This window comes from Salvelinus sp. IW2-2015, linkage group LG4q.1:29, assembly GCF_002910315.2.
Source record: "Salvelinus sp. IW2-2015 linkage group LG4q.1:29, ASM291031v2, whole genome shotgun sequence".
Taxonomy (NCBI): Eukaryota; Metazoa; Chordata; class Actinopteri; order Salmoniformes; family Salmonidae; genus Salvelinus; species Salvelinus sp. IW2-2015.
In genome coordinates, this window is record NC_036842.1 from 55,615,152 (window position 1) to 55,642,782 (window position 27,631).

The window sequence follows — 27,631 nt, forward strand, 5'->3', positions numbered from 1 at the left end:
CAACTGGTTTGGCATGGAGCAGCTCACAGAAAAATGACATTGGTAGCCGGTAGGGKAGGCAAGACGTTTCAACTTAAGATATCTACCAGTAAATGCTAAATAAGACAACAATGGGTATGCAAACTAGGTTGGAAAAAGTTTAGTCCGAAGTGTTGGTTAGTAGGCTATTTGTGATGTGCAATGGTCATCATGGCCTGTTTGCATCAGGGGCGTAGACATGGATGGGCCTGGGTGGACAGAGGCCCACCCACTGGGGAGCCAGGCCCTGACAGGCCCACCCAATCAGATTGATGTGGTTTAAGCATTGTTGTAKACTTAGACCATCACATTTTGGGGGGTTTTTTCAAWAAAAAAAAGTGTGATTTTGAGAGTGAAAATCTGAAAATCTATAAGAAAAATCATTAAAAAAACATAGGAAAACATAGGATTTCTCACACAGGGGGATTTTCCTTCGCTGTGCTGGACGTTTGGAAACGTTTTGACAAAATTAGAGTATATGCACTTCTCCAGGCACCACTACACCACTGCATAGGGCCGATGGAAAGACAGCAGTAACACACAGCATGATGTTAAAGGATAAGCAGTCCATACACTCGGACATAATAATGAGCCAGTGGGTCACAATCATAAGAATACAAAAACACAAGCATTAAGCATTTCCCAATCGAAATGTACAACTATTACTTCCCATTGCAAAAAAAACATTTCACATTTAGCACACAAAGTAACCGGTGACCTACTTTGCAGAWATGAAAACAGACAATCATAATATCAGCAAAAAATATCAAATTCCCAGTTTAAGCTACAAAACCAACTTATAAGAGGTTTTAAAAAYAAGTTCGATTTGACTCAACGTTCCATGACGTACACTAAGGTATTGYTGGCAGAATAGATGGATRCAGTTCAATGCATGATTMATATAATTCACCAAAACATTTCTTGGTAGTCCAAAAAATATTGCTATCRSGTTGTAAATCACAGCTGGCCTGKTACATTGTTTGCTGCCTCCATTCRGGATGCACTGTTTCAGTTTCAATGRCTCAATATTCTGGGCACAAACAGACAAATGTAACTAAGGCWGGGAATGTCAATACAATCAAACTAGCTAGGGYAATGATCACAAGTCAGTCGAAACTTGGCTAATAGGCTAGAATATCTAATTATGTAGTATGCTAAAAAACGGAGCCTAATGTTAGCTAGATAGATGGTTGTCATGTCATGCCATATGAGGAGTGGGTGAGTGASTGACTTTTCCCTCTCATATCGTTTTTCGGTGGCTACACAGCTAGAGATGCAGGTGTTATTTGGTTAGCTAGCAAGAACTTGAATGACTGTTATGCAGTTAGCATATCTCTTGCGGTCGCAAATCCACTCTGGCTATCTACTCCGATTTCAAAGCACTCTTGTCTGAGTGTRCCAGAGAGCAGAACWACTGATWMATKTATTAATGCGCAACACCTACTGAATATGATTGGTGTCAGTAAACTTAGGCAAAAAAAWKWATAGTTAGTCAAGAACACTCTAGATAACATGTAAACAGCCTAACCAGCTCTGCTATGGCGAGTCAAATGGTCAAAGTGAGGTGTTCTCTCATTTGTGTCTGGAAGTACCTARCTAGCAAGCTAGCCAACTTTAGCCAGTTAGCTCAGGTGCTTGGTTGGGACAAGCATGCATTGGCAGGCAAGCTGCAGAAGGACAAGGAGGCTACAATTCCCCATTGTTTATCAGTGCAATTTTGACAGCCAACTAGCTGAAAAAGTTTGAGAGGRTTTATCTAATGTTCCTTCGTTAGATTTTAGCTCATCTTGCTCTGGCTAGCATTAGTTGTTGATCTTGTTGTTGATCTGCATAACTGAGGGAGARAGAGCCTACCTTTTCAATAGGACTGTAAAGTTCCCAAATGTGAGAGGACACCTATGGTGTTYACATATTTGCAGAAATKYATTCAGGTGCATTTTGTGGCTTTTGGTGAACGCATTCTAATGATCTAAAGGTGCGCTGTTGCAACTGCCTGTAAACACATATGCCAGTTCAAAGTGAATAATGGCAGGCCYGTGTGGCATATGGCTTGTTTKWATAAAGGCCTACTGTAGCTCTGMTTGGCTATAGTGCACATGTCTGTGTAGACTMTGGTCCTGGACAAGACAGATGTTTTTATTCCGTTTTATTTACTGCAGTGTCTATTAATTGTCCCAAACGCACAAACTCTTTCCCACTCTATATTACTATAGAAGTTTCACAAATGCCTTAGTATACCTAATTGTTGAAAGTTATTCTTGAAAAGGGAGAAGCTAACAAATTAGCAACAACATCCTCTTTGATAACACCTGCTGCAGCCGCTGCAAACTAGCCGACAACAAAAGCTAGCTAGCTAGACCGTGGGAAAACTATTGCTCTCCATTGCTTTGTGACCTGTTCCTTTAAGAAGGCAGAAGTTTCCATAGTTTTTGTAAAATGGTCCCACCCATTAAGTCAAAATGTGATTGGTTGATTTCACTGTCATTTCCTAATACAGTTGAATGGCAGATGCCTTTATCTAGCCTTTATCTAGCTTCTGATGTAGCTAGCTAGATGTATCTCCCCGGAGAACAGCAAAGAAAAATCCCGATTGGATCTTTTTTTCTCTTCAGTTTTAAAACCCTTTCCAACAAAAACTGAAGAGATTAAATCAGAAAGTMATTGAAAATAATAATATAATTATCTTTCTTGTTATATTACTGTAATCATTATTTTTTGTAAACATCCTTAGGCCTTTTCTGAAGGTGTAGAAGGCTCATTGTTCCCCACTGTGTTTTGGTTATTAATCACTTGTAGAGTGGCTCTATTTTCCCTCAGTATGCATTTTTTCACTATTCTGAATGTCTAAAGCAGGGCTGCCCAACCCTCTTCCTGGAGATCTTCCRTCCTGTGGGTTTTCARTCCAWCCCTAATTTAACACACCTGATTCTACTAATTAGCTGCTCAACAAGACCTTAACTAGCTGAATCAGATATGCTAAATTAGGGTTGGACTGAAAACCTACAGGACAGTAGATCTCCAGGAAGAGGGTTGGGCAGCCCTGGTCTAAAGAATCMACATGTTGTTCTGAAATATSAACACAGAAATACTGGACATTTTGAACTCTTATTATGGTGGTGATTTGACAAAATTGCAATCATGGTCTTGAATTGAGCTCGCATTTTACTGGTCTCGGTCTCTGTCTTGACTCGGTCTCAATTTRCTCCGGTCCTGGTCTTGAATCGGTCTCGCTTTAGGTAGTCTTGAACATAACACTGGTAATATCACTCTTACCTAATCAGATCAGAACATAAAGTAGCCTAATATTCTCATAACATTGAATAATGCACATGTACAGTATGCATGTACCCAGGAAGAAAAGCATGTAGAGGGCATCTGGGCTAATGACAGTCCATATACTGTAGATGAGACTGAAGTGGAAGGGTCAAAGGAAATCACATTCATTTCCTCATGGCAACAGCCAACCATAACACATCCTGATAAACATTGCTGTTGGTGCAACATCGCAGCTACACCCAATCAGCTGCATTTACTCTGAAAGAACACAATGTACACAGGAAAGGCCAAATAACTGGGTGTTAAGTCTTTATTTGATTCATTCATATCTTCACAAGGATATACTGACAAGATAGTCTCTCTGCCCTAACAATGAAAGTCATTGTCAACAAATCGGCACGGCGGGCTGCCTATCCTTTCTTTGGATTGGTGGATACATCTCATTATTGTGATCCTTTTTTGAATATTCGATGAGGTTGTTAACGTCAACCGCCTGTATTCAATGGAGAGAGATGCTACGCTACTAGCCTCATACCATGAATATGCATAGCCTTCTCGAGACAACTTCAATAGAAAGCGTTTGTTCTCAAAGCTGCCGGGATGTCACATGCCCTACTTATATCAGTACACTTGTAACAACTTAAGCATTACAAAACTTCTATTCAATCAAATAAACCTCATGTAACAAATAAACCATACATTTTTTTGTTGAACAAATTCGGCATGCTCTCATTGACCTCCATACAAAAACTCCTTGATTGTTGGGCGAAACAATGAAAAATCGCCACCTGCTGGAGGGAGACAGATTTTCTGCTGAGTTGGGCCTCTCTATTCCCCTTCCTCTCTTGATCTACTAACAAGGTTGTATAGTGATGGTATGCTGCCCTCAACTGATCAAAGTGAGTAGTACATTAAGTTTATTCTACAAACTGCCTGTTCATGAAGGGACTTGTAATCTACTGTTGTTCTCCAGTCAGAAGTTAGACCCTTCAACTGATCGTGAAAGAGACAGTGGGGAGGCAGTTTCTCAAAGTCAACCGTGTACTGTGAAACAACAGGGAAATGACAGCTAGCGTTTAACAACAGTAACCAGCTCCCTCTCACAGTTTACACCCGTGAATGGCATTAGAATCTCTAGAGGGTTGTGAAATGGGTATTCAAGGACCTCTTTAAGGACCTACCTAAACGCAAAATAATTTGTACCCTCTTGAATTTGGGAGATACAAGAAGGATACAAGAAGGACATCAGAATGTAAAAAAATAAAGGATTATTGGATGATTCTAGAAATGTAATATGTCATCTGTTATGTCYTACTTTTCCATGGTTCCAGGGCACAGATCCAACAGCCTTCTGCAGAGCGTTGATCTCATCATAGGGGCTGAGGATCAGGGAGGTGCCAGTGCCCACCACGACCTCACAGCCATCTTTACACAGTGTACGTCCCCAATGCTAATTCTGCCAATGACACTCAACTATTTAGTTAGGGAAACAGAATATAGAGGAGCAGTTGTTTTTAAGAAGTTTGATCATGCACATAAAGTTGATCTCTCAAGTGGGTGTGGGATGGGGGGTAAAAACAGAAGCCTTTAGTCTTCTCCTCCATTTCAAACTTACTGTGTATGTATCCTGGCTGAGATACCTAGTTACACTTCCAGTCCATAATACATTGAATAGTCTCTTCCATCCTTGACATATGTGCTGGACTTGGTTTCATTGTATTTCCGATGAATCACTGCAATACAACATTAAACGTCTCATCCGTTTGATATGGTGTTTTTTGAACAAACTAGCTAAGACATGAAGCTACAATTCTCATGTTTATTCCTATCTTAGAAAAAAAGGTGCTAAGGAGAACTATATAGGGTTCTTTGGTTTGTCCCCATAGGGCACTCATTCCATGAGTTTGACACGTGCCATAGGGGAACCCATTTTGGTGGTGTGTAGAACCCTTTGCAGAGGGTTCTACCGAGAATCCTCTATTTTGGTTTCTTCATAGAAGTAAATTATTCTATATAGAACCCTCTATGAAGRGTTTTGCCTAGAACCCCCTATAAATGGTTCCCCTGAGAACATTTTTATCTTTGAAGGGTTCTTCGTAGAACCCTCTATGAACGGTTCCACCAGCCTCATTATCCTTTATAATGAGTTTTTATGACAATACATTACAAATATCATAATACATATATTTGAGGTCCTAGTTATACCCTAACACAGTGATGTTAGGAAACTCCAGGTTTCCAGGCTACATCAGGCCTGCAAATCACATTATGCTGGCTTGCAAAGTGATGTGTAATTCYTATTGGAATCCAGCCAGAGTGAGGACATCCAACAATTGGAATTAATCACCCTCAACCTGCATTCAGAATGACWACCAGTGAAAGGAAGATTGAGTAAGGACACTACCTAAATCATCTAAACTGGAGAAAAAAAACAWCTCAGTAACAGGTGCAATAAATCCAACTACTAACAGATTGGATTATTTTAGAAAAATGTATGTTATTTAGCTTTGTGTGTAGAATAATATTAATCAACAAATGAATGTACATGCAATAAGAAAGATATTGAAACAAACAATTCTGAAAATCAACCAGCAATAGAGTATGCTGGGAAATATTATAATGATGARCGTGGTTTTGAGTGTTTTACYTTACACAGAGTAAATATGACAAAAGCACACTCAACTCTGGTTATGAACACCAACACTGTGGTTCTTTTACACCTGTGAGTGTCAAGTTAATTTAACTCCTGAATCAACACTATACATGTTACAGTRAAAAATCAACACTTGGTAAAACTGGCCAATTTGCTGTGTACCGTACAATWCACAGCTGGTTCACTTATTCCCTTTTATTCTCCTACTCTCAGCTTAATAAAATCACAGAAAATAATCATTTGAAAGACAGAAATCATGTCAAAAATATCCACTATGTCTACTGTTTATGTAAAATGATTAAGGATATACCAGATACATGCACAAATATTCCCATATAGGTACAGTTTAAAACATTCTCACACCTATATTTTTTACACTTTCAGATTACTCACTCCTGATGTTAAGGTCCAAACACTGAGGTAAACACTAATGCTCGGTCACTATTTCAAATAAAGGAAAAAAATACGATAAAAAAGCTTATTCAGATTCAGAAGGGTTCTATGTAGAACCTTACCTTCCAAATAATCTTTCTTGCATTCCAAAGAATCATAAAATAATCCTTTCTTCAAAAAACGGTTCTTAGGATGATACAAGTTCTAGGTAGAACCCTTTGCCTTACAAAGGTCCCTCATCTCCCAAAAAAGGGTTCTTCAGATAAAAACTGTTCTTGGTAGAACCCTATTCCCCCTGTCCTTTGTCAAGTTAATCCATCTGACTGACAGGTGTGGCATGTCAAGAATCTGATTAAACAGCATGATCAAAAAAAAAGTAATATAATTTGTCACATGCGCAAAGTACAACAGGTACACCTTACAGTGAAATGCTTACTTACAAGCCCTTAACCAACAATGCGGTTATAAGAAAATCCATATAAAAATAAGAGATAAGAATAACAAATAATGAAAGAGCAGCAGTAAATAACAATAGCAGGGCTATATACAGGGGGTACCGATACAGAGTCAATGTGTCAATGTGCGGATGGCACCGGTGTCGAGGTTATTATGTCCATGCAGGTAGAGTTATTAAAGTGGCTATGCATAGATAATAACAGAAAGTAGCAGCAGCATCGGGGGGGGGGGTGCAAATAGTCTGGGTGGCCATTTGATTAGCTGTTCAGGAGTCTTATGGCTTGGGGCTACAAGTTGTTAAGAAGCCTTTTGGACCTAGACTTGGCGCTCCGGTACCGCTACCCCTGCGGTAGCAGAGAGAACAATCTATGACTAGGGTGGCTGGAGTCTTTGACAATTTTTAGGGCCATCCTCTGACACTGCCTGGTATAGAGGTCCTGGATGGCTGGAAGCTTGGCCCTGGTAATGTACGGTAATGTACTGGGACGTAATGCCTTGCAGTCGGAGTTCGAGAGGTTGCCATACCAGGCAGTGATGCAATCCGTCAGGATGCTCTCGATGGTGCAGCTGTAAAACCTTATGAGGATCAGTCTCCTGAGGGGGAATAGGTTTTATCGTGTGCTTGGACCATGTTAGTTTGTTGGTGATGTGGACGACAAGGAACTTGAAGCTCTCAACCTGCTCCACTACAGCCCCGTCGATGAGAATGGRGGCGTTCTCGGTCCACCTTTTCCTGTAGTCCACAATCATCTCCTTTGTCTTGATCACATTGAGGGGGAGGTTGTTGTCCTTGCACCACATAGTCAGGTCTCTGACCTCCTCACTATAGGCTGTCTCATCGTTGTCGGTGATCAGGCTGTTGTGTCATCAGCAAACTTAATGATGGTGTTGGAGTCGTGCCTGGCCGTGCAGTCATGAGTGAACAGGGAGTACAGCAGGGGACTGAGCACGCACCCCTGAGGGGCCCCTGTATTGAGGATCAGTGTGGTGGATGTGTTGTCACCTACCCTTACCACCTGGGGGCGGCCCGTCAGGAAGTCCAGGATCCAGTGGCAGAGGGTGGTGTTTAGTCCCAGGGTCCTGAGAGTAGTGATGAGCTTTGAGGTCACTATGGTATTGAACGCTGAGCTGTAGTCAATGAATAGCGTTCTCACATAGGTGTTCCTTTTGTCCAGGTGGTAAAGGGCAGTTTGGAGTGCGTTAGAGATTGCATCATCTGTGGATCTGTTGGGGCGGTATGCAAATTGGAGTGGTTCTAGGGTTTCTGGGATAATGGTGTTGATGTGAGCCATGATCAGCTTTTCAAAACATTTCATGGTTACAGACATGAGTGCTACGGGTCAGTAGTCATTTAGGCAGGTTACCTTAGTATTCTTGGGTACAGGGACTATGGTGGTCTGCTTGAAACATGTTGGTATTACAGACTCAGACAGAGAGAGGTTGAAAATGCCAGTGAAGACGCTTGCCAGTTGGTCAGCGCATGCTCGGAGTACACGTCCTGGTAATCCGTCTGGCCCAGCGGCCTTGTGAATGTTGACCTGTTTAAAGGTCTTACTCACATTGGCTGCGGAGAGCATGATCACACAGTCGTGCGGAACAGCTGATGCTCTCATACATGTTTCAGTGTTACTTGCCTCGAAGCGAGCATAGAAGTTAATCAGCTTGTCTGGTAGGCTCATGTCACTGGGCAGCTCTCGGCTGTGCTTCCCTTTGTAGTCTGTAATAGTTTGCATGCCGTGCCACATCCGAMGAGCATCGGAGCTGGTGTAGTACGATTCAATATTCGTCCTGTATTGACGCTTTGCCTGTTTGATGTTTCGTCGGATTTCATATAAGCTTCCGGGTTAGAGTTCCGCTCCTTGAAAGCGGCAGCTCTACCCTTTAGCTCAGTGCGAATGTTGCCTGTAATCCATGGCTTCTGGTTGGCGTATGTACGTTCAGTCACTGTGGGGACGATGTCCTCGATGCACTTATTGATAAAGCCAGAGACTGATGTGGTGTACTCCTCAATGCCATCGGAAGAATCACAGGACATATTCCAGTCTGTGCTAGCAAAACAGTCCTGTAGTTTAGCATCTGCTTCATCTGACCACTTTTTTATAGACCGAGTCACTGGTGCTGGAATCAGGAGGATAGTTATGGTCAGATTTGCCAAATGGAGGGCGAGGGAGAGCTTTATACGAGTCTCTGTGTGTGTAGTAAAGGTGGTCTAGAATTGTTTTCCTTCTGGTTGCACATTTAACATGCTGATAGAAATTAGATAAAACTGATTTCCCTGCATTAAAGTCCCTGGCCACTAGGAGCGCCGCCTCTGGATGAGCATTTTCCTGTTTGCTTTTGTCGGAATACAGCTCATTGAGTGCAGTTTTAGTGCCAGCCTCGGTCTGTGGTAGTATGTAGACAGCTATAAAAAAATACAGATGGATGAAAACAGATGAATGAAAACTCTCTAAAGATGAAAACTCTCTAGGTAGATAGTGTGGTCTACAGCTTATCATGAGATACTCTACCTCAGGCGAGCAAATCCCTGAGACATCCTTAGATATCTTGCACCAGCTATTGTTTACAAATATGCATAGGCCCCGGCCTCGTGTCTTACCAGAGGCTGCTGCTCTGTCCTGCCGATAGAGTGTATAACCCACCAGCTGTAAGTTCTTAATGTCGTCGTTCAGCCACGACCCGGTGAAAGATAAGATATTTCAGTTTTGAATGTCCCGTTGGTAGGATATACCTGCTTTCAGTTCATCCCATTTATTTTCCAGCGATTGAATGGTAGCTAGCAGAACGTAAGGCAAGGGCAGATTAGCCACTCATCGCCTGATCCTCACAAGGCATCCTGATCTTTTTCCGCGAAACCTACGTTTCCTTTTCCTGCGAATGACGTCGATCTGGGCCTGGTCGGGTTTCCATCCCTCGCGTCCTCGTCCAATTTCAGGTGAGTAATCCCAGTTCTGATGACCAGAAGATCTTTTTGGTCATAAAAGATAGTAGCAGCAACATTATGTAACAAAACAAGTTACGAACAACGCGAAAAAACAAACAAAATATTATGGTTGGTTATGAGCCGATAAGACGGCAGCCCTACCCTTCGCGGCCATCTTTTACTTATCATGACACAGCTGAACCTTCTGCTGGGGACAATAAAAGGCCCCTCTAAAATGTGCAGTTTTGTCACACAACACAATGCCAGAGATGTCTCAAGTTTTGAGGGAGGGTGTAATTGACATGCTGACTGCTGKAATGTCCACTAGAGTTGTTGCCAGAGAACGTAATGTTAATTTCTTTACCATAAGCCGCCTACAATGTCGTTTTAGAAAATTGTGCAGTAAGTTCAACCGGCCTCACAACCGCAGACCACGTGTAACCACGCCAGCCCAGGACCTCCACATCCGGCTTCTTCACCTGCGGGATCGTCTAAGCCCAGCCACCCGGACAGCTGATGAAACTGAAGAATATTTCTGCCTGTAATAAAGCTCTTGTGGTGAAAAACTCATTCTGATTGGCTATGCCTGGCTCCCAAGTGGGTTGGTCTATGCCCCCTGCGCCCCTGGCCAGTCATGTGAAATCCATAGATTAGGGCCTAATGAATTTATTTAAATTGACTGATATGAACTGTAACTCAGAAAAATCTATGAAATTGTTGCATTTATATTTTGGTTCAGGATAGTTCCTTYGCTGGGTTCACCTTCATCGTCGTCAAAGGTGTTGCTGTAGGAATCAAGGAATAGATGACAGAAATCCCTTTCTGAGTCAAAAATAGATTGCCTCAAGGTCTTGAACTTTGTGAAGGGAAAACTGGATAGCAAAACAAACAGAAATGGTACACAGGATGCTATAAGGATCTCCTCAGTGCCCCAGGACCTGTCAAGCCTTACGAACAAAAAAGGTCCTTAGACTACTAATAATGGTTCAAGCAGTATCATTTTACCATGATCTGCAGCAATCTTATCTTTGTCACTACACAATTCATATATAATTASTGCATAATATAGGCAATGTCCAGTTGCTAACCACACATGACTAATGCAGTTAATAGTACACTCCACTCCRTTTTATGAATTTATGAATTCATTTTTTTTTAACCTTTATTTAACTAGGCAAGTCAGTTAAGAACAAATTCTTATTTACAATGACAGCCTACACCGGCCAAACAAGKGCCAATTGTGTGCCGCCCTATGGAACTCCCAATTACGGCCGGATGTGATACAGCCTGGATTCGAACCAGGGACTGTAGTGACACCTCTTGCACTGAGATGCAGTGCCTTAGACAGCTGCACCACTMGGGAGCAGCAAGTGTTAAAAACATATATACTTTGTATCTTACTGTATGAGTGACTCAGACATCAAGCTGCTAATACACAGAGATGTCTAATCTTTATTTTTAATTTATTTATTTGTTTGTTGTTATGCAAGTTCTGATGGCTTCTCTACCACTTCTGTGGTGTTCGACTGTAAAGGATCCATACACTGGATACAGTCTCTCCTGAGAGGTGTTCATGCACATCATTGGTTACTTGTTGCTATTTACCTGTCATTCCTGTCACGCATCACATGACTTACCTGAGGCTAATTCACAGGTTCAAATATTGGAGTTATGGTCATTCTTATTTACGCAGGCTATATGCACCGCACCACCTGAGAAAAATTGTGTGTCATTCAGAATGCATTATGTGCTGCTCGGAGTTTATTCAATTTTTGTAGTTTGTAAAAATTAAATAATCAAGACTAAAGGAATATTTAAATATTTATTTACACAACAATCTGTTCAAGCAGTTGGTTCATTGATATACTGAAGTTGGCATCTGTTGTATGAATGATAAAAATGCTGGTGAGTTCAAATAAAACTCGAGCCAAAAAGCATACAAGAAAGCTTCTATCCAAAAATGTAACAGAAAAATACCCAAACATACATCTTCTTCCCATTGGTCTGCCATCCATCATGACATTGCAGTGAACCCCTCCATGTGATACAGGCCATCGAGGCAGAGTATGTGAGGCTGTACCAAGTTAAGGATGGGGCTACGAGGGGCTCCGGCCAGGCAAAAGGCCTCATCCACAAGCAGTCCCCAGCCTCTTAGAGTCTTCAGGGCGCTGGCACACACATCCCTGGAGCTCCACACTGTCATCAGGCCGGTGCAGAGGGGGCTGCCCTCCAACCCAAACCTCYTCCTCATCTCTCCCATCAATACGGCAAACTCTTTCACGGAACCCTTGAGTACAAACAGCAATACTTTTATTTAGTGAAAGCCAGTAATTAATCCAACTCACATATAGTAAGTGCATTATCAATGGAAACCCATACAGTATTATATACACTGCTAAAAATAAAAGTGCTTTGCAGTTCTATATAGAACCTTTCTGAAGGCCATATGAAGTAAGCCATTGAACCCGTTTTGGTTCTATATAGTCATGTATTCTAGAAGGGTAGGACAGGTATGTTGTTATACCACAACTACTGTACCTTTGCAGTTTTAAAGCCCTGCAGCTGGGTCTCGGTGAAGCCCTGTTCTCTTAAGCCATGCAGCATCTCCTCTGAGGATCCAATCACATCTCCTGAGAACACCACTTTGAGCTGATCCTCTGTCTGATGATGTGGGTCTGTCGGACGGTACAGTAGGGCTGCTGGAACACCTGAAACAATGTCCAAAGAAACAGGGGAATTTAACAGTTGGGTTGAGAGAAAGATTGTGTGTGTGTGAGAGTGAGTGAGTGAGGGCGGTATTTAATTAAAACCTTTACGATAACAAATGTTCACCAAATTAAGGTTTGTTTCTGAGTTAATGTAAGACTTCGAAACACCATACCTTTTTGTAAGGCCTTGCACACATCATTAGTATCCGTTGACAGAAACAGTTTCACGTTGTTTGATTGCAGGCTCTCAATGGAATCCTCCTTGTTGCAGAAGCAAAATCTGCCAATATSAAGACCTTTTGGGGAATACAAGAAATACAAAATAGTGATTAATCTTACATACAGTACATACCCTTATTGTAGGCCTAATTCGGAGTGTATGCCGTACCATAATGTTTTGCACTGGCAATGATCCGTGAGTGTTTTTCTTCGCTGTCATTGGACAGCAGAATCACATCGAACAGCAATGTCTCATCAGAGTTCATGGTCAGCAGTCTTTCATTCACTACCTGGATGGCCTGATGAGGATGAAAGCATGCAAAACCATAAAAATATAGTCCATATAAAYATAGTACGGCCAACTAAATTTCTGTAAAGACTGTAATTCCATTTCTATTATGCATAACACTTTTAAATGTCACTTCGTAATACTGCTACCTGTGCATACATTATGGGTGCTTAAAATAATAAATTTTCACCTTCATGAAAGAAAAAGCATCTCCCTTTCTCAAAGGTTCTGTTGCTCCATGGACTTGCTCAACTTCTGGGTCAAAAATTGCGTCTGATGACACTGCAACTACCACAGCCTGAGCTGCGTCTCTCTAGAGACAGACATAAACATTCAACAGCAGTGCTCAAACATAGACGTATACAAGTCGTTTTTCTGTTGACGATTATGAAAATACAGTTTTGCCGCAGGATATGTGACATGACGTTGTCTCACCTGCTTGACATCCGGGTTGCGCACCATTGAATCCATCCTGCTCGATAAACCAGTTTGAACGATAATAGTTTGAAAAATAATAACGCAAACAATCTCCAAACTCTATAGTTTCTTAACCATGAAAACGAAAGTACAAAGCCAATTGACTTTCAGGAATACTTTAGAAGGCATTTGTTCTTGCAAAATKGTCTATTTGAATAGGCTATAATGACAAACCTCCACATATGTTGAACAGATTATGCAGAATAAAGAACCATTTGAAACCAGTAGCCTTCGTGTATGCGAGTGCCTAAGCGAGTACGGTAAAATTGCCCTCCCTTTCTACAGTGTTTTTCCGTAAAAAACATCTCAGATACTTATCCAATACTGCCACCCGCTGTACAGGAGTAGTAGGACTAGCAGACAGACAGAACTACACAAATTATGAGATTATGTTGTTTATTTGTCATGGCAACCATATTTATAAATTGCATATTTATAAAACCAAGTGGACTTAAAAACTTAAAATACAAAGTAGTCAGATGTGTGTAATTTGAATACAGGAAAGTAATGGGATAAATATAAATAGTTAATGAGATGATAGGAGAGGTGACTATTCACTCATGGAGGGACGGTTGTCACTTTTCACAGTGGTGTAACAGAACCGTTTTTTATGCTAATTCATATGTAAATGAAAATGCTTCTGTTTACTCTTGCTTTCCCTCCAAGATGTTATTTGATACTCTACTGTAGAAGGCTATTACCCCATGTGCATAAAACATTTCCAGACTATTGTACTATCTCCTAGTCAATCGAATGTCTCTCCTCTTCTAATCCTGAGATGGAGCCAAGCATTCCAATGTTGTACGTGTTCCCTGACACACAAACACACGCACGCACGCACGCACGCACGCACGCACGCACGCACGCACGCACGCACGCACGCACGCACACACACACACACACACACACACACACTGTGTGGTGTCACTGTGTGTACATGAGTTGTTGTAGCCACTGCCTCTGTTACTTGTGTTAGGGTATACATCAAAGTTTCTTACAGTGGAGGCTGGTGGGAGGAGCTATAGGAGGACCGGCTCATTGTAATGGCTGGAATAGAATAAATCGAACGGAATCGAACACGGGTTTTGAATTGTTTGACGTGTTTGATACCGTTCCGTTGATTCCATTCCAGTAATTACAACGAGCCCGTCCTCCTATAGTCCATCCCATCAGCCTCCACTGGCTTCCTACCATACCTATCTACAAGTTGTAACAAAATAGAGGGAAGGGATGATTGGGATCAGCACACATCATTGGAATAACAAGTTCTGGAAACAAACCTATCTGTTATCATTGCACAAAAAGTTAAGTCAAGCAATATACCAGTGCAATATTTACACATTTAAAGAAACCCACTCAGGCCTCTCCAAAATGTGCTTATCACGTGACTGTCCAACAGACATGTGTTTTTGAGTAATATAGTCAAGATCATGGGTGGTTCATTTTGGAAACGTCTTTGTTGTGTTACTCGTTAGGTATACTGACACATGCATCAACTCTGGCAATAGATTACCTAAATGTGTGTTTGTAAAGTGTAAACACTGTATGGCTGAAGATTGAGTACTTAAACACGGCAGAAAGATGTGTGTAAACCAGAATACACAGCTTATTGTGTTGTTAAATTCTAGTGATACGCACCTGTAACATAGGTTACTCAAAAATGGTATTCTAAACGAAACTGTGATACTGTAGTTGGAACAATAGTAAAGGCTACAGCCTAACTAAGTTGGCCTTTTATCTACTTAGCAATGAACTATGCAAAATGCATAATGGTATAATATTTATCTTCCCCATGTGATCACGTCTTCTTCTCACTGATCAACACTTCATACAGAACGTTTATGGGCTGATCCAGCCACTTTCAGACTTTCAGGGCAAAGTGACTTCCTTCCCCTCGTTTGTTGTTATCCTGTAACTCCCTTTTGCTGGAGAACTGCATGGATGAAGGATAGAGTAATACAGTCTTCAAGTAGGCTACGGTAATAAGGATACAACCTACACTGGTCCTGAAACAGTGAGTGTTAACTCGGTGCTTACATATTCGTTTTCCTATATTGTAAAACTTGATTCTGTCAGAATATAGGTATCTTTTGATTACGTTTTTTTGGGGCTATTGTATGGTTGTTGGTTGTGGTCATGGGAACAAAGACTCAAGCTCTTGTGGTACTTTGTCTTTCCACTTTTGTTCTAAMGCTCAAATAATGTGAACTGTATTTAATACACAGCAAATTCTCCAGGGTTAAATAAACACTGAGAGTATTACATTTAACACTGTTCCAGTGTCTATACAGGTCCACACTTTTCAGTGTTAAATTAACACACTGCTTAGTTTAAAGCCTTATTTGCATATTTCCCAAAGTGCTTTTCAATGAATTGTAGAGTTACCACCCATGACTGTATTGCTACTGACAGAAACATGGTTGCTGCATTCATTCATTTTCAGTTGTGTGGACTTCACCAAGTGAGATCCTAAGTGAATATGTTATCATTAAAATRTAATTCTTTAAAACAATATAATACGTATTTCATAAGGCCTTATTTTGAGGGCCCAGTTTTAACCTAATACAGTGGCCTCAAACTCATGGTTTACAGGCCACGTCAGGTCTGCAAGTCACATTATGCTGGCCAGTGTGGGGATATCCAACATTTAGAATTTTTATTCACCCGCAACCTGCATTCAGAATGATTGCCAGGGTCAGGAAGACTAAGATATGAGACTACCTAAAGCATCTAAACTGGAACAACCATTTTAGTAATGGTGCAATAAATTAAGTAGCACATTGGATTATTATTAATCAATCTATGTCCCTGAAAAAACATAGATATTGAAACAAACAATTCGAAAAATCAACCTACAAAAGAGCATTCTGGGATATATGATACTGATGGGTGTGGTTTTGGTTCAACACTGGTTGTTAACACCAACACTGGGGTTCTTTAACACCAATGAGTGTTGATTTAACACTTACATAGTTAATTTAACTCCTGAATCAACTCTAGAAATGTTACACTGAAAAATCAACACTAGGTAATACTGGCCAATTTGCCGTGTACAGTGTAAGAAAGTAATCCTCTGTGCTATGGCCATTTTGTCTCAAATAATGTTATCAGGGTGTGCAGCACACCCTCTTTTAATGAGCTACTGCCTGTGTGGAGCTGTCAGCACTCAACTCTGCAGTTGTTTAACAATGGTTATGGCTAAGTATCCGCTCTGTCACGGCAACCACGTTTTTGCAAGCAGAGGCACAATGTTTTTAAAGAATGGATGTTAAGAAAGAATGGGTGGGGGCATAACTTGAGTTTGAAAATAGTTTCAACATCAAAGCTATGAAAATGATTAGTGCTTTATGTAACCAGAAGAGGCTGCTGTGGAGCAACAGTACGGTAGCTGTGTTAAAGTAGCAGTTGCCGTCAGCAGACAGAGTAACAACCTGAGCTATGAATTACCCAAATTGCTTTTCCTCATAGCCTGTTTTTGCTGTTTCCTCTTGATTCTAGGTCTCAGCTATTCACCTGTACATATACCATGTTTCCTAAAACCCCATTAGCAAACGGCAAAATAACCCCTACTACTACTACTTAATAACAAAACTACTGCCAGCCCCACTAACGCCGCTTCGGTTTATAGACCATCTGCTGCACAAGATTCACTGTAAGTAACCACCTAACTGCCCACACCTCTTCCACCACTCCCCCACCCCACCACATCTCCCCTCCATCTATCTTTCCACCCCCTCTCTTCTTGCTGACACCCCCCCCACACACACTCTCTCATGAGTGGGCACCCCTACGCTGCCCCCCATCTGTCCCACTTTCAACAGACATAGCCGAGTAGAGCAGCCTGCCTGCCTGGGCACCTGTTTCTATGTGACATATCTAATTCCAAATTCCACTTCAAGCGCACATTTTTTAGCTCTCAATTTTCACTTGTTATATATGTTAATATATCCTGCTGGCTGTGCTCTTTGCTGCATGATTCAGATGTGTGAGACTACTTGACTACACTGACTCTCAGGACTCGGCAGCTAGGGGCTGCTGCTGTCAAATAAATGCAAGGCAAATGTTTTCAAATAGCTCTCCATTTCAACTTGTTACAAGTTTATCTCTCCTTAATCTTGCTGGCTGTGCTCTTGCCTCATGCTTCAGAAGTGTGTCATAATGAGACAAACTGCTGTCTTTTTCTATCTCACGCAGTGCCAAGATGGGCCATTTACACCATCTTTGCCGTCATCGTCTTGCTGTTTTTGGTGTGTATTATTTGGGTCTTTGAGAAATACTGCTGCAAGAGCAAGAAAAAGAGAAAGAACAAGCCGGACCATCAGATCAATCTACAAGGGGCGACTGGTTCCACGACTACATCGCTAGTAAGTAAAGGTAGTAGTAGTAGTACTAGCTTGGTCTTCTTGGGATAACTCAGAGCATCCGCTCCATTCTATCCATTTCTTCTTGCTTGGATTGGTCGCCGTTGTGGGGGAGTAAAGTAGAGGTGTAGCCTTAGCTCCTTATGTACAGTCCCAGTCAAAAGTTTGGACACACCTACTCATTCAAGAGTTTCTCATTATTCTTTTCACTATTTTCTACATTGTAGAATAATAGTGAAGACATCAAAACTATGAAATAACACATATGGAATCATGTAGTATCCAAAAAAGTATTAAACAAATCAAAATAGATTTTAGATTTTAGATTCCTCAAAGTATCCACCCTTTGCCTTGATGACAGCTTTGCACACTCTTGGCATTCTCTCAAACAGCTTCATGAGGAATGCTTTTTCAACAGTCTTGAAGGAGTTCCCACATATGCTGAGCACTTGTTAGCTGCTTTTCCTTCACTCTGCGGTTCAACTCATCCTAAAGCAATTGGGTTGATGTTGGGTGATTGTGGAGACAAAGGTCATCTGATGCTACACCGTCACTCTCCTTCTTGGTCAAATAGCCCTTACACAGCCTGGATGTGTGTTTTAGGTCATTGTCCTGTTGAAAACAAACGATAGTCCCACTAAGCGCAAACCAGATGGGATGGTGTATCGCTGCAGAATGCTGTGGTAGCCAGCCACGCTGGTTAAATGTGCCTTGAATTCTAAATAAATCACAGACAGTGTCACCAGCAAAGCACCCCCACACTATCACACCTCCTCCTCCATGCTTCACGGTGGGAACCACACTTGCGGACATTATCCAAAAATCTCAAATTTAGATTTATCAGACCAAAGGACAGATTTCCACCGGTCTAATGTCCATTGCTCGTGTTTATTGGCCTAAGCAAGTCTCTTCTTCTTATTGGTGTCCTTTAGTAGTGKTTCCTTTTCAGCAATTCGATCATGAAGGCCTGATTCACTCAGTCTCCTTTGAACAGTTGATGTTGAGATGCGAATGTTACTTGAACTCTGTGAAGTATTTATTTGGGCTGCAATCTGAGGTGGAGTTGATTATAATGAACTTATCCTCTGCAGCAGAGGTAACTCTGGGWCTTCCTTTCCTGTGGCGGTCCTCATGAGAGCCAGTTTCATCATAGCGCTTGACGGTCTTTGCGACTGACTTTCATGTCATAAAGTAATGATAGACTGTCGTTTCTCTTTGCTTATTTGAGCTGCTCTTGCCATAATATGGACTTGGTCTTTTACCAAATAGGGCTATCTTCTGTATACCACCCTTACCTTGTCACAACACAACTGATTGGCTCAAATGCATTAAAAAGGAAAGAAATTCCACAAATTCCCTTTAAAAAGGCACGCCTGTTAATTGAAATGCATTCCAGGTAACTACCTCATGAAGCTGGTTGAGAGAATGCCAAGAGTGTGCTAAGCTGTCATCRAGGCAAAGGGTGGTTACTTTGAAGAATGTCAAATATAAAATATATTTTGATTTGTTTAACACTTTTTTTTACTACATGATATTACTTACTACATTATTCCCTATGTGTTATTTCATAGTTTTGATGTCTTCACTTTTCTTCTACAATGTAGGAAACAGGACAAATAAAGAAAAACCCTTGAATGCGTAGGTGTATCCAAACTTTTGACTGGCACTGTATGTTAGGATGGGCCACTGCTTGAGGGATTGATTGTGTAACCGATGAATGTGATTGGCTGGTTTGAGCTATGACAGTGTTCTTGATGGGCAGGTCCAACCTGCCTCGGATGATGCAAACTACGGCTCAGCTAAAAACCGTGGAAGACTACTCTACTCTCTGGAATACAAGGCACAAGAGGTTAGTTAGTCTTTTGAACTTGTAACTTTCTCAAAACACCGTAGCCACCACAAGCCAACATCTCATTCCAAAATCATGGCCAATAATTTGGACTTAGTCCCCACTTTTCTGCTATAACAGCCTTTGCTCTTCTGGGAAGGCTTTCCAGTAGATGTTGGAACATTGCTGCGGGAACTTGCTTCCATTCAGCCACAAGCGCATTAGTGAGGTCAGTCACTGATGTTGGGAGATTAGGCCTGGCTCGCAGAGAACGCGCTTCCACTGCTCCAGAGTCAAATRGCGGCGAGCTTTACACCACTTCAGCCAACGCTTGGCATTGCGTATCGTGATCTTAGCCTTGTGTGCGGCTTCTTGGCCATGGAAACCCATTTCATGAAGCTCTCGATGAACAGTTCATGTGCTGACATTGCTTCCAGAGGCAGTTTGGAAGTCGGTAGTCAGTGTTGCAACCGAGGACAGGCGATTTTTACGCGTTACGCACTTCAGCACTCAGCGGTCCCATTCTATGAGCTTGTGTGGCCTACCACTTCAACGGCTGACCCGTTGTTGCTCCTAGAGGTTTCCACTTCACAATAACAGCAGTTACAGTTGACCGGGGCAGCAGTAGCAGGGCAGAAATTTGACGAACTGGCTTGTTGGAAAGGTAGCATCCTATGACAGTGCCATGTTGAAAGTCACTGAGCTCTACAATAAGGCCATTTTACTGCCAATGTTTGTCTATGGAGATTGCATAGCTGTGTGTTAGATTTTATACACCTGTCAGCAACGAGTGTGRCTGAAATAACCAAATCCACTAATTTCAAGGGGTTTCCACATACTTTTTTATATACAGTATATTGTATGAATTATTACACATTACAAGAGCAAAATGTCTGATTTTTCAAAATGTCATTTAAGTATACTTCAGTGTGTCTTTATTTTTATACCATACAACAGTTGGAATTACAGTGGTCTTGCATGTGTGTGTGTGGCCCTTTATCTTCCCCTACTGTCYTTGACTCTCCTACCGTCTCTCATCCCCTGCAGCTGACAGTGGGGATTAAACAGGCTGTAGCACTGCCAGCTATGGACCTGGGAGGCACCTCTGACCCCTATGTTAAAGTCTACATCACCCCCAACAAGTCAAAGACATTCGAGACTAAGGTCTACAGGAAAACCCTTAACCCCGTTTTCAATGAACACTTCACATTTGAGGTATTAGATTGATATTCCTATTGTATGTTTTATATGTTTAAGAGCTTTTTAGCCAGTCTATTGTTTCATACACAGTGTTAGTGAGTCTGTGTCTCTRCCCCACTCTTCAATCTCATCTGACTGTCTTGTGTCCAGATTGACAAAGCTGAGCTCAATGAGTCCACCATAGTCATGAAGGTGTTCGACTTCGATAGGTTCTCCAAACATGACATCATCGGGGAGCTGAGGCTGCAGCTCGGAACCATCGACTGGAATCATGTGATCGAGGAGTGGAAAAACCTTAGTGAACCCTCCAAGTCTGAGGTTAGGATGTGACTTGATTTTTGGACCTGTCATAATGCTGATACAAGGACAGGAAGCAAAATGTGTACTTGTAGTCTACCTCTTTAGTCTACCCCTACCTAATTTTCCTTGAGATAATATTGGCCTACATACTGTATTTCCACCTGGTTGTTCATGTCGTTTCTGGTTACCTTCTGTGATTACAGGAYATCATTCTGGGAGAGATCTGCTTCTCATTGCGTTACGTCCCGACCACCAGCAAACTGACTGTTGTCATCCTGGAAGTCAAGAACCTAAAGAATATGGATTTAAGGGGCTCATCAGGTAGGTCCAAGCCCTGGCTCTCTGAGAGGAAGACTGAATGGTTGTWTTTGTGAAGAGGCTAGTTATGATTAGCCTGGAATCCAGACCGGTTTTGTGCTGAAATTCCACTCCTTGTACTAAGCGTCATATGCCAAACATATGACATGGAGTAACAAGGAGTGGACTGTTATAAAACAGGTCAGGATTCCAGGCAAAATTATKAATATTACAAATAATACTACAGGATTATTGTGGCCAGTTTCGATTATTACAAATAATACTGGATGCTCAAACTACATTCTACTGTCATTCATGTACACTGTAGATCCCTATGTGAAAGTGCAGCTAGCTCTGGACAAGAAGAAGTGGAAGAGAAAGAAGACATCTGTTAAAAAGTGCACACTAAATCCCTACTTCAACGAATCTTTTACATTTGTGGTGTCATTTGAACAAATTCAAGTAAGTATGATCGTATCTCAGAATATGGCTAAGATGCTCTCCAGACAGTTTCAAGCTCAGCTGCCTGCATGTTATGGAGCTCCAGAAAAGAGGCCATCCCTTTACAATCCATTGTTATATTTTGGCTAAAATAATTTCAATCGTCACTCTGCGATTTGTACATCCATTTTTACTCTTTTTAAAGAATGCACTGTTTGAAACTGTAAGTTATATTTAACGAAACTGTAATTTATATGGTAATTTATGGTATTATCAACAGTTAAATACTCAAACGTTTTACTGAAGCATACTGTAAATGATGGTGCATTGTGGGAAAATGTTGTAGGCGGGGACATAATTGCTGTATTTAGAATGGAATTCCATTCCAYCCCATAGAATACAGTACTGTACTGTACCTGTGGAGCGTCAAAAACCTTTTGACCACTAGTGGGTGCATGGTATTGCTGTTTCTGGCTCATTATTATATTTTGAGTTCTGCCTTGTAAGAGGCKAACCTCTTGCACCCATGAGTGATAATGTTATACCAATTCAACTCATAAGTGGTTATAGTGCCCCATCAATTTAACATGTATAGGGGTCAGATTGGAGTAGCAGCAAGTCTTAAACCTTGAAGGGGGGCTGAACTTTCTGTTTTAGCCTCGGTTTCAATTCTCCTCATTATCTAATTTGACTGAGAATGAGATTTGTGTCTTGGAGGAGTGCTTTGATATGTGTATCTCTGATGTGGGTATCTYGTGAGAAGCGTTTGTTCTTTCACTCTGCAAAACAGTACACAGTTACAGTCACTCACATTTCTAGATAACTTGAAACAGTTTAACCAGGTCYTGTGTTTGGAAGTAGCCTGGACTAGCTAGCAAGCTAGCCAAYTTCTTTAGCCGGYTGGTGTGCGACCTGTGGCAAAATTGGTTTGACTTTGGATTGCCGATCTGTGGGGATAGTTAGGGACCGTCAATGAACTACACAATGTAAATAGGACAATATTTTCATGTTGCACATCTTTTAGTTGTCTCATTAAATGCTTTCAATATTTGTATATGAATTTCTACAGTTTATAATTGGTTTGARGTTTTTAAGTCATTGAAATTTGGAGCATTTGACATTTTAAAATATTGTCCCCTGTACATTGTGTAGTTGACTGATCGTCCCTAACACAGGAGGTTGGTGGTACCTTAATTGGGGAGGACGGGCTCATAATAATGGCTGGAATGGAGTCAATGGAATGGTATCGAACTCATCAAACACATGGTTTCCATGTGTTTGATACCATTCCMTTCACTCCATTCCAGCCATTATTATGAACAGTCCTCCCATCAACAGTGGTCCMTAACTTGCCCATAGGGATATTGAATGTCAAACCAAAGTGCAAGTGATATAAAACMCAAAATATTCATTAATATGCTGTAATGTTTAACACTTTACCTAGCAGCCAACCTGCTTGTACCAATCCCTTACAATTACAGTAAAATACTGTGAAATACAAACCCCTCCCCTCAATGAATTTCATTCATCCATTCATTCCTTCAGATTACGGTAACATGTACTTTTTTCTACAGTAAAGTACAGTCAACTTTAYGGTATTGTACCGTGTGTCTATCACAGTACTTGGTTTGATAMCGTATTTATAGTAGAGTAGGTGTACTGTAATATGAAATATATAATTTTACTTGCCACTGAGCTGCCTGTAAATTACTGTCAAATTAACAGCAACCCCTTTACAGTGTGATATAAACAAATACATTTTTAAAGAATATAACTTAAAMATGCCTCATGAGCTGAGTTCAACTGTTGTACCCCATCAGAACCCAAAATACACTGAGCAAACAAAATATGAGTATTGAGTTTCACCCCCTTTTCCCCTCAGAACAGCCTCAATTCATCGGGGGCATGGACTCTATAAGGTGTCGAAAGCGTTCCATAGGGATGCTGGCACATGTTTACTCCAATGCTTCCCACACTTGTGTCAAGTTGGCTGGATGTCCTTTGGGTAGTGGACCATTCTTGATACACACGTGAAACTGTTTTWAAAAAACTAGCAGCGTTGCACTTCTTTCCACACTTAAACCTGGATTCAYCTGGTCAGTATATGTCATGGAAAGACCAGGTGTTCCTAATGTTTTGTACACAGTGTATAAGCTTGTTTTACTCCACAATTTGTAAACGATTTCATTGTAAACAAACACTGTATAGCATCAAAGCACGGTTAAACTATCATTTTGATATAATGGATGGTCAGTCCGTGCATCCATAGCTCTGTCTATACATTTGAGAGTGGTTATATATTTTCAACCCCATTCCTCAGCTGTTTACCAAAACCAATATTGTTTGTACTGCAGATTGCCCCTTTAAACAAAAAGGTGATGGGACCTCTGTAGTACATTTTGCAGTGACTGTTGTCTGCTGTTGCTCCCTCCAGAGGCTTCAGCTGGTGATCTCCGTGTGGGACCATGACAAGTTTAGCAGGAACGATGCTATTGGGAAGATCTTCCTGGGTTGTGATGCTACAGGGAACCAGCAGAGGCACTGGGAAGACATGCTGTCCAACCCCCGTAAGCCTGTGGCCCAGTGGCACAACCTGTTTTCCAGTGAACAGGTGGACTCCATCCTCGAACTCAAACACTCAGTCAGGATCCCCTTCATTAATAAGAACTTTTGAGAAAACTTAGACTTGCYTGCCAGACTCATGGCACTCCAGCGACTGTGGGAAGAGGCTAGAAATAACCAACTTCCGYCCTCTACTTCACTAAGCTAATAGCAGCTTGGAGGCTCTACCACTTTTAAAACACTGATAAAATATTCCAATATGTATGCTGGACATCCGGATTTAAATAGTTGCAATTTTTATAGACATTTTATGAAATACATACGTGATAGGTCCAGTTAAGAATAGGAAAATAATCTAACTATTTTCCATGTAGCCCATTGTTTATTGKTTTTACACTCAAGTTGAATATAGCATTACAGTCAAACTTGAATGCTGCACAGACAGTATGACCAGCATACAAAAATACTCCATGGCCTGGGAGAGCATACTGTAGGCCCACCAACTTGGGAGCCAGGCACACACACTGGGAAGTCAGGCCCAGCCAATCAGATTGAGTTTTTCCACACAAAAGGGCTTAATTATTCATCAGCTGTCCTGGTGGCTGGTCTCAGATGATCCCGCAGGTAAAGAAGCCGAATGTGGAGGTCCTGGGCTGGTGCGTTACACGTGGTCTGCGGTTGTGAGGCCAGTTGAATGTACTGCCAAATTTTTGAAAACAACGTTGGAGGCGAATTATGGTAGAGCAATTTACATAAAATTCACTGGCAACAACTCTGGTGGACATTCCTGCAGTCAGCATGGCAATTGCACACTCCCTCAAATTTTGTGGCATTGTGTTGTGTGACAAAACTGCACATTCTAGAATGGCCTTTTATTGTCCCCAGCACAAGGTGCAGCTGTTTAATCAGCTTCTTGATATGCCACACTTGTCAGGTAGATGGATTATCTTGGCAAAGGAGAAATTATCACCAACAGGGATGTAAACAAATTTGTGCACAAAATTTGAGAGAAATAAGCTTTTTGTGCATATGGAACATTTTCTGGGATCTTTTATTTCAGATCATGAAACAACGGACAAATACTTTACATGTTGCATTTATATTTTTGTTCAGTATATTTGACTCAATTGTAGAACAAATGTCATAGTGTCTGCCTCAAGTTATTCAACAAACACTGCCCCTATATGGAAATACTCTAATACTTGTAATTAATGGAAATATGCAATAAATCCRTGTATGGCTTCTCATTTCCGCAAGCGTCTAATTGACTGTGTCTGATTGAATTTCATGTGAAAATATCACGTGGCTTACCGTGGCTCAATTAACCTGAGTTCAGCAGCCTCCTGTCTCCCAAGTGGCACAGGGTTGGGACAGTGGGAAATCAGGGAGCCACAGCAGTGTCAGCCTATAGGACCTTATGATACCTCATTAACAGGGAAGAAAACAACAGATCAAGGGCTTGGAGTCTCAGCCAGAGATGGTTTATAATGTTTATACACGCTTTGTCTCAGTGTCATCAGCACCTACAGTACACAGGTTCCTTAAAACCTCCTAATAAGGAGCTGGTTTTACTGGGATATTGYTTACAGCTCTCACAGGTGGTCTGGTGTAACACATTAAATGGTATGACAGAAGTAAATACATTTATTTTATCATTTGAGGGCATGTTGTCAGACATATCCTCAATACAATAATATTGCAACACATTTTGYAATATTGCAACAAATATGAAAGCTTGGGTGTAACTCAGAAATGTTTTGACTTTAAATCATGGTACTTTGTTTGACCCGGATTGTAGTCATGCTAGATTTCTGACAGTTGAAGTCGAAGAAGAAGATATGACTTTAAGAGGAAATATAACTCAATAAGGATTTAAAGAAAATGTCCTCAATTTCCAAACGTTTTTTATTGGAAATCAAATGGAGTTTCTCTCGTTTCCATTTCAAATGTTTCATTAAAAATCAAATAGATTTTTTTTCTGAATGATTCTGGTGAATTGTTGCTACTTTTTGGAAAGAGATGAATGGATGACAAGTGTGTGTGAGTGCAGAACTGCAGATGTGTTCCCAGAACCTGAGTATCTAAGTGATCCAGCAGCAGATCCAAAACCAAATGTCATGACTCACACTGCTGTCTATTCAGTCAAAAGCCAAAGGTCATGTTCACGGTCCTGTGACACATGGCCTCCCGCTGGGTGACCTGGCCTGTGGTAAGCCTCCCAAGGCTGGGCACAGTTACATCAAAGAACYATGAAACCTCTGTTTTCTGATCGTGACTATGGGCCTAATCAATAAACCATGGATGGCATACTCCCTGGTAAAATATCAGATACATCACATTACACCAAAAGCCATTTGGCATGAGGCCAATGGACAGAAAACAAGCAGATTATCTGTCAATGGGGCTCCATCTAATTCAAAATGTTGGTGTTAGCTGCCCAAGCCACGCTGCACACTCAAAGTCTTTGAAGTCTGTTTGTCGTCAATGTTTTTRTAACAGGTGTTGAATAATAGGCAGGGTGGAGAGAGAAAGGCCTTGGGGGGGCAGGTGTCTTGACAACAGGCAGGTGGGGCCTTCCCTGGTCGTCTGACGAAGTTCTTATCGACGCACGTCATGCACCTGGAAATGAAGAGCTGAGGAGATGAAGGGGGCTCTTTGAGATGTAAATTATGCCCACCCACCCTGTGGACGTTGTGTKTCTGTCTCCATGCATTCATAAGCATCCAACACTGCACCAACACTTCATTCACACCGACACCGCAAATGCCCTGGACATTTGYCAGTAAATGTGCAGTATGACACATTGCCGACTGACTCTTCTGTCATCAATACTATAAATACCTTTTGAGTTTACCTATTGGTATCAAATACATCGAACACATGGTTTCCGTTCCATTCACTCCGTTCCAGCCATTATTATGAGCCGTCCTCCCCTTAGCAGCCTCCAYTGGTTTTAAGGACACAATTACAACATCKGGCCTTTACTCTCTCCCTATCCCACACCCTATATCGCGTGAGTTCCCTCTGTCCTCCATAGGCTATTATATGTTTTCTATCTCCGCGGCTATGTGCTCAGCTCCTCGGTATGCAGCAGGGTGACATCGTGGGACTAGCGTTTCCAGGATACCTGGAGTGCGACTAGGCTGTCCAATTAAAGCGTGCATTGAAATCATTGCCTCATAAGTGATTGCTCTTAGTGAGGGTTTGCTTCTTTCAGATTTCAACCAGTG

The 27,631-nt window shown here is 41.4% G+C and overlaps 1 protein-coding gene and 1 pseudogene across 1 annotated transcript; one reads left to right on the plus strand and one right to left on the minus strand.

Annotated features, from left to right (window-relative positions):
• Positions 1 to 11,527: 11,527 nt before the first annotated feature.
• Positions 11,528 to 13,695, minus strand: LOC111962181 (cytosolic 5'-nucleotidase 1A). Its single transcript, XM_023985058.2, has 6 exons — positions 13,371 to 13,695; positions 13,126 to 13,248; positions 12,816 to 12,945; positions 12,601 to 12,723; positions 12,258 to 12,427; positions 11,528 to 12,006 (listed from the first exon to the last, which is right to left on the minus strand). Exons 1-6 carry the CDS (start codon positions 13,404 to 13,406, stop codon positions 11,734 to 11,736), a joined length of 855 nt encoding a protein of 284 aa, XP_023840826.1. The 5' UTR covers positions 13,407 to 13,695; the 3' UTR covers positions 11,528 to 11,733.
• A 3,199-nt stretch (positions 13,696 to 16,894) lies between these two features.
• Positions 16,895 to 25,639, plus strand: LOC111962182 (synaptotagmin-1-like; annotated as a pseudogene).
• Positions 25,640 to 27,631: the final 1,992 nt, after the last annotated feature.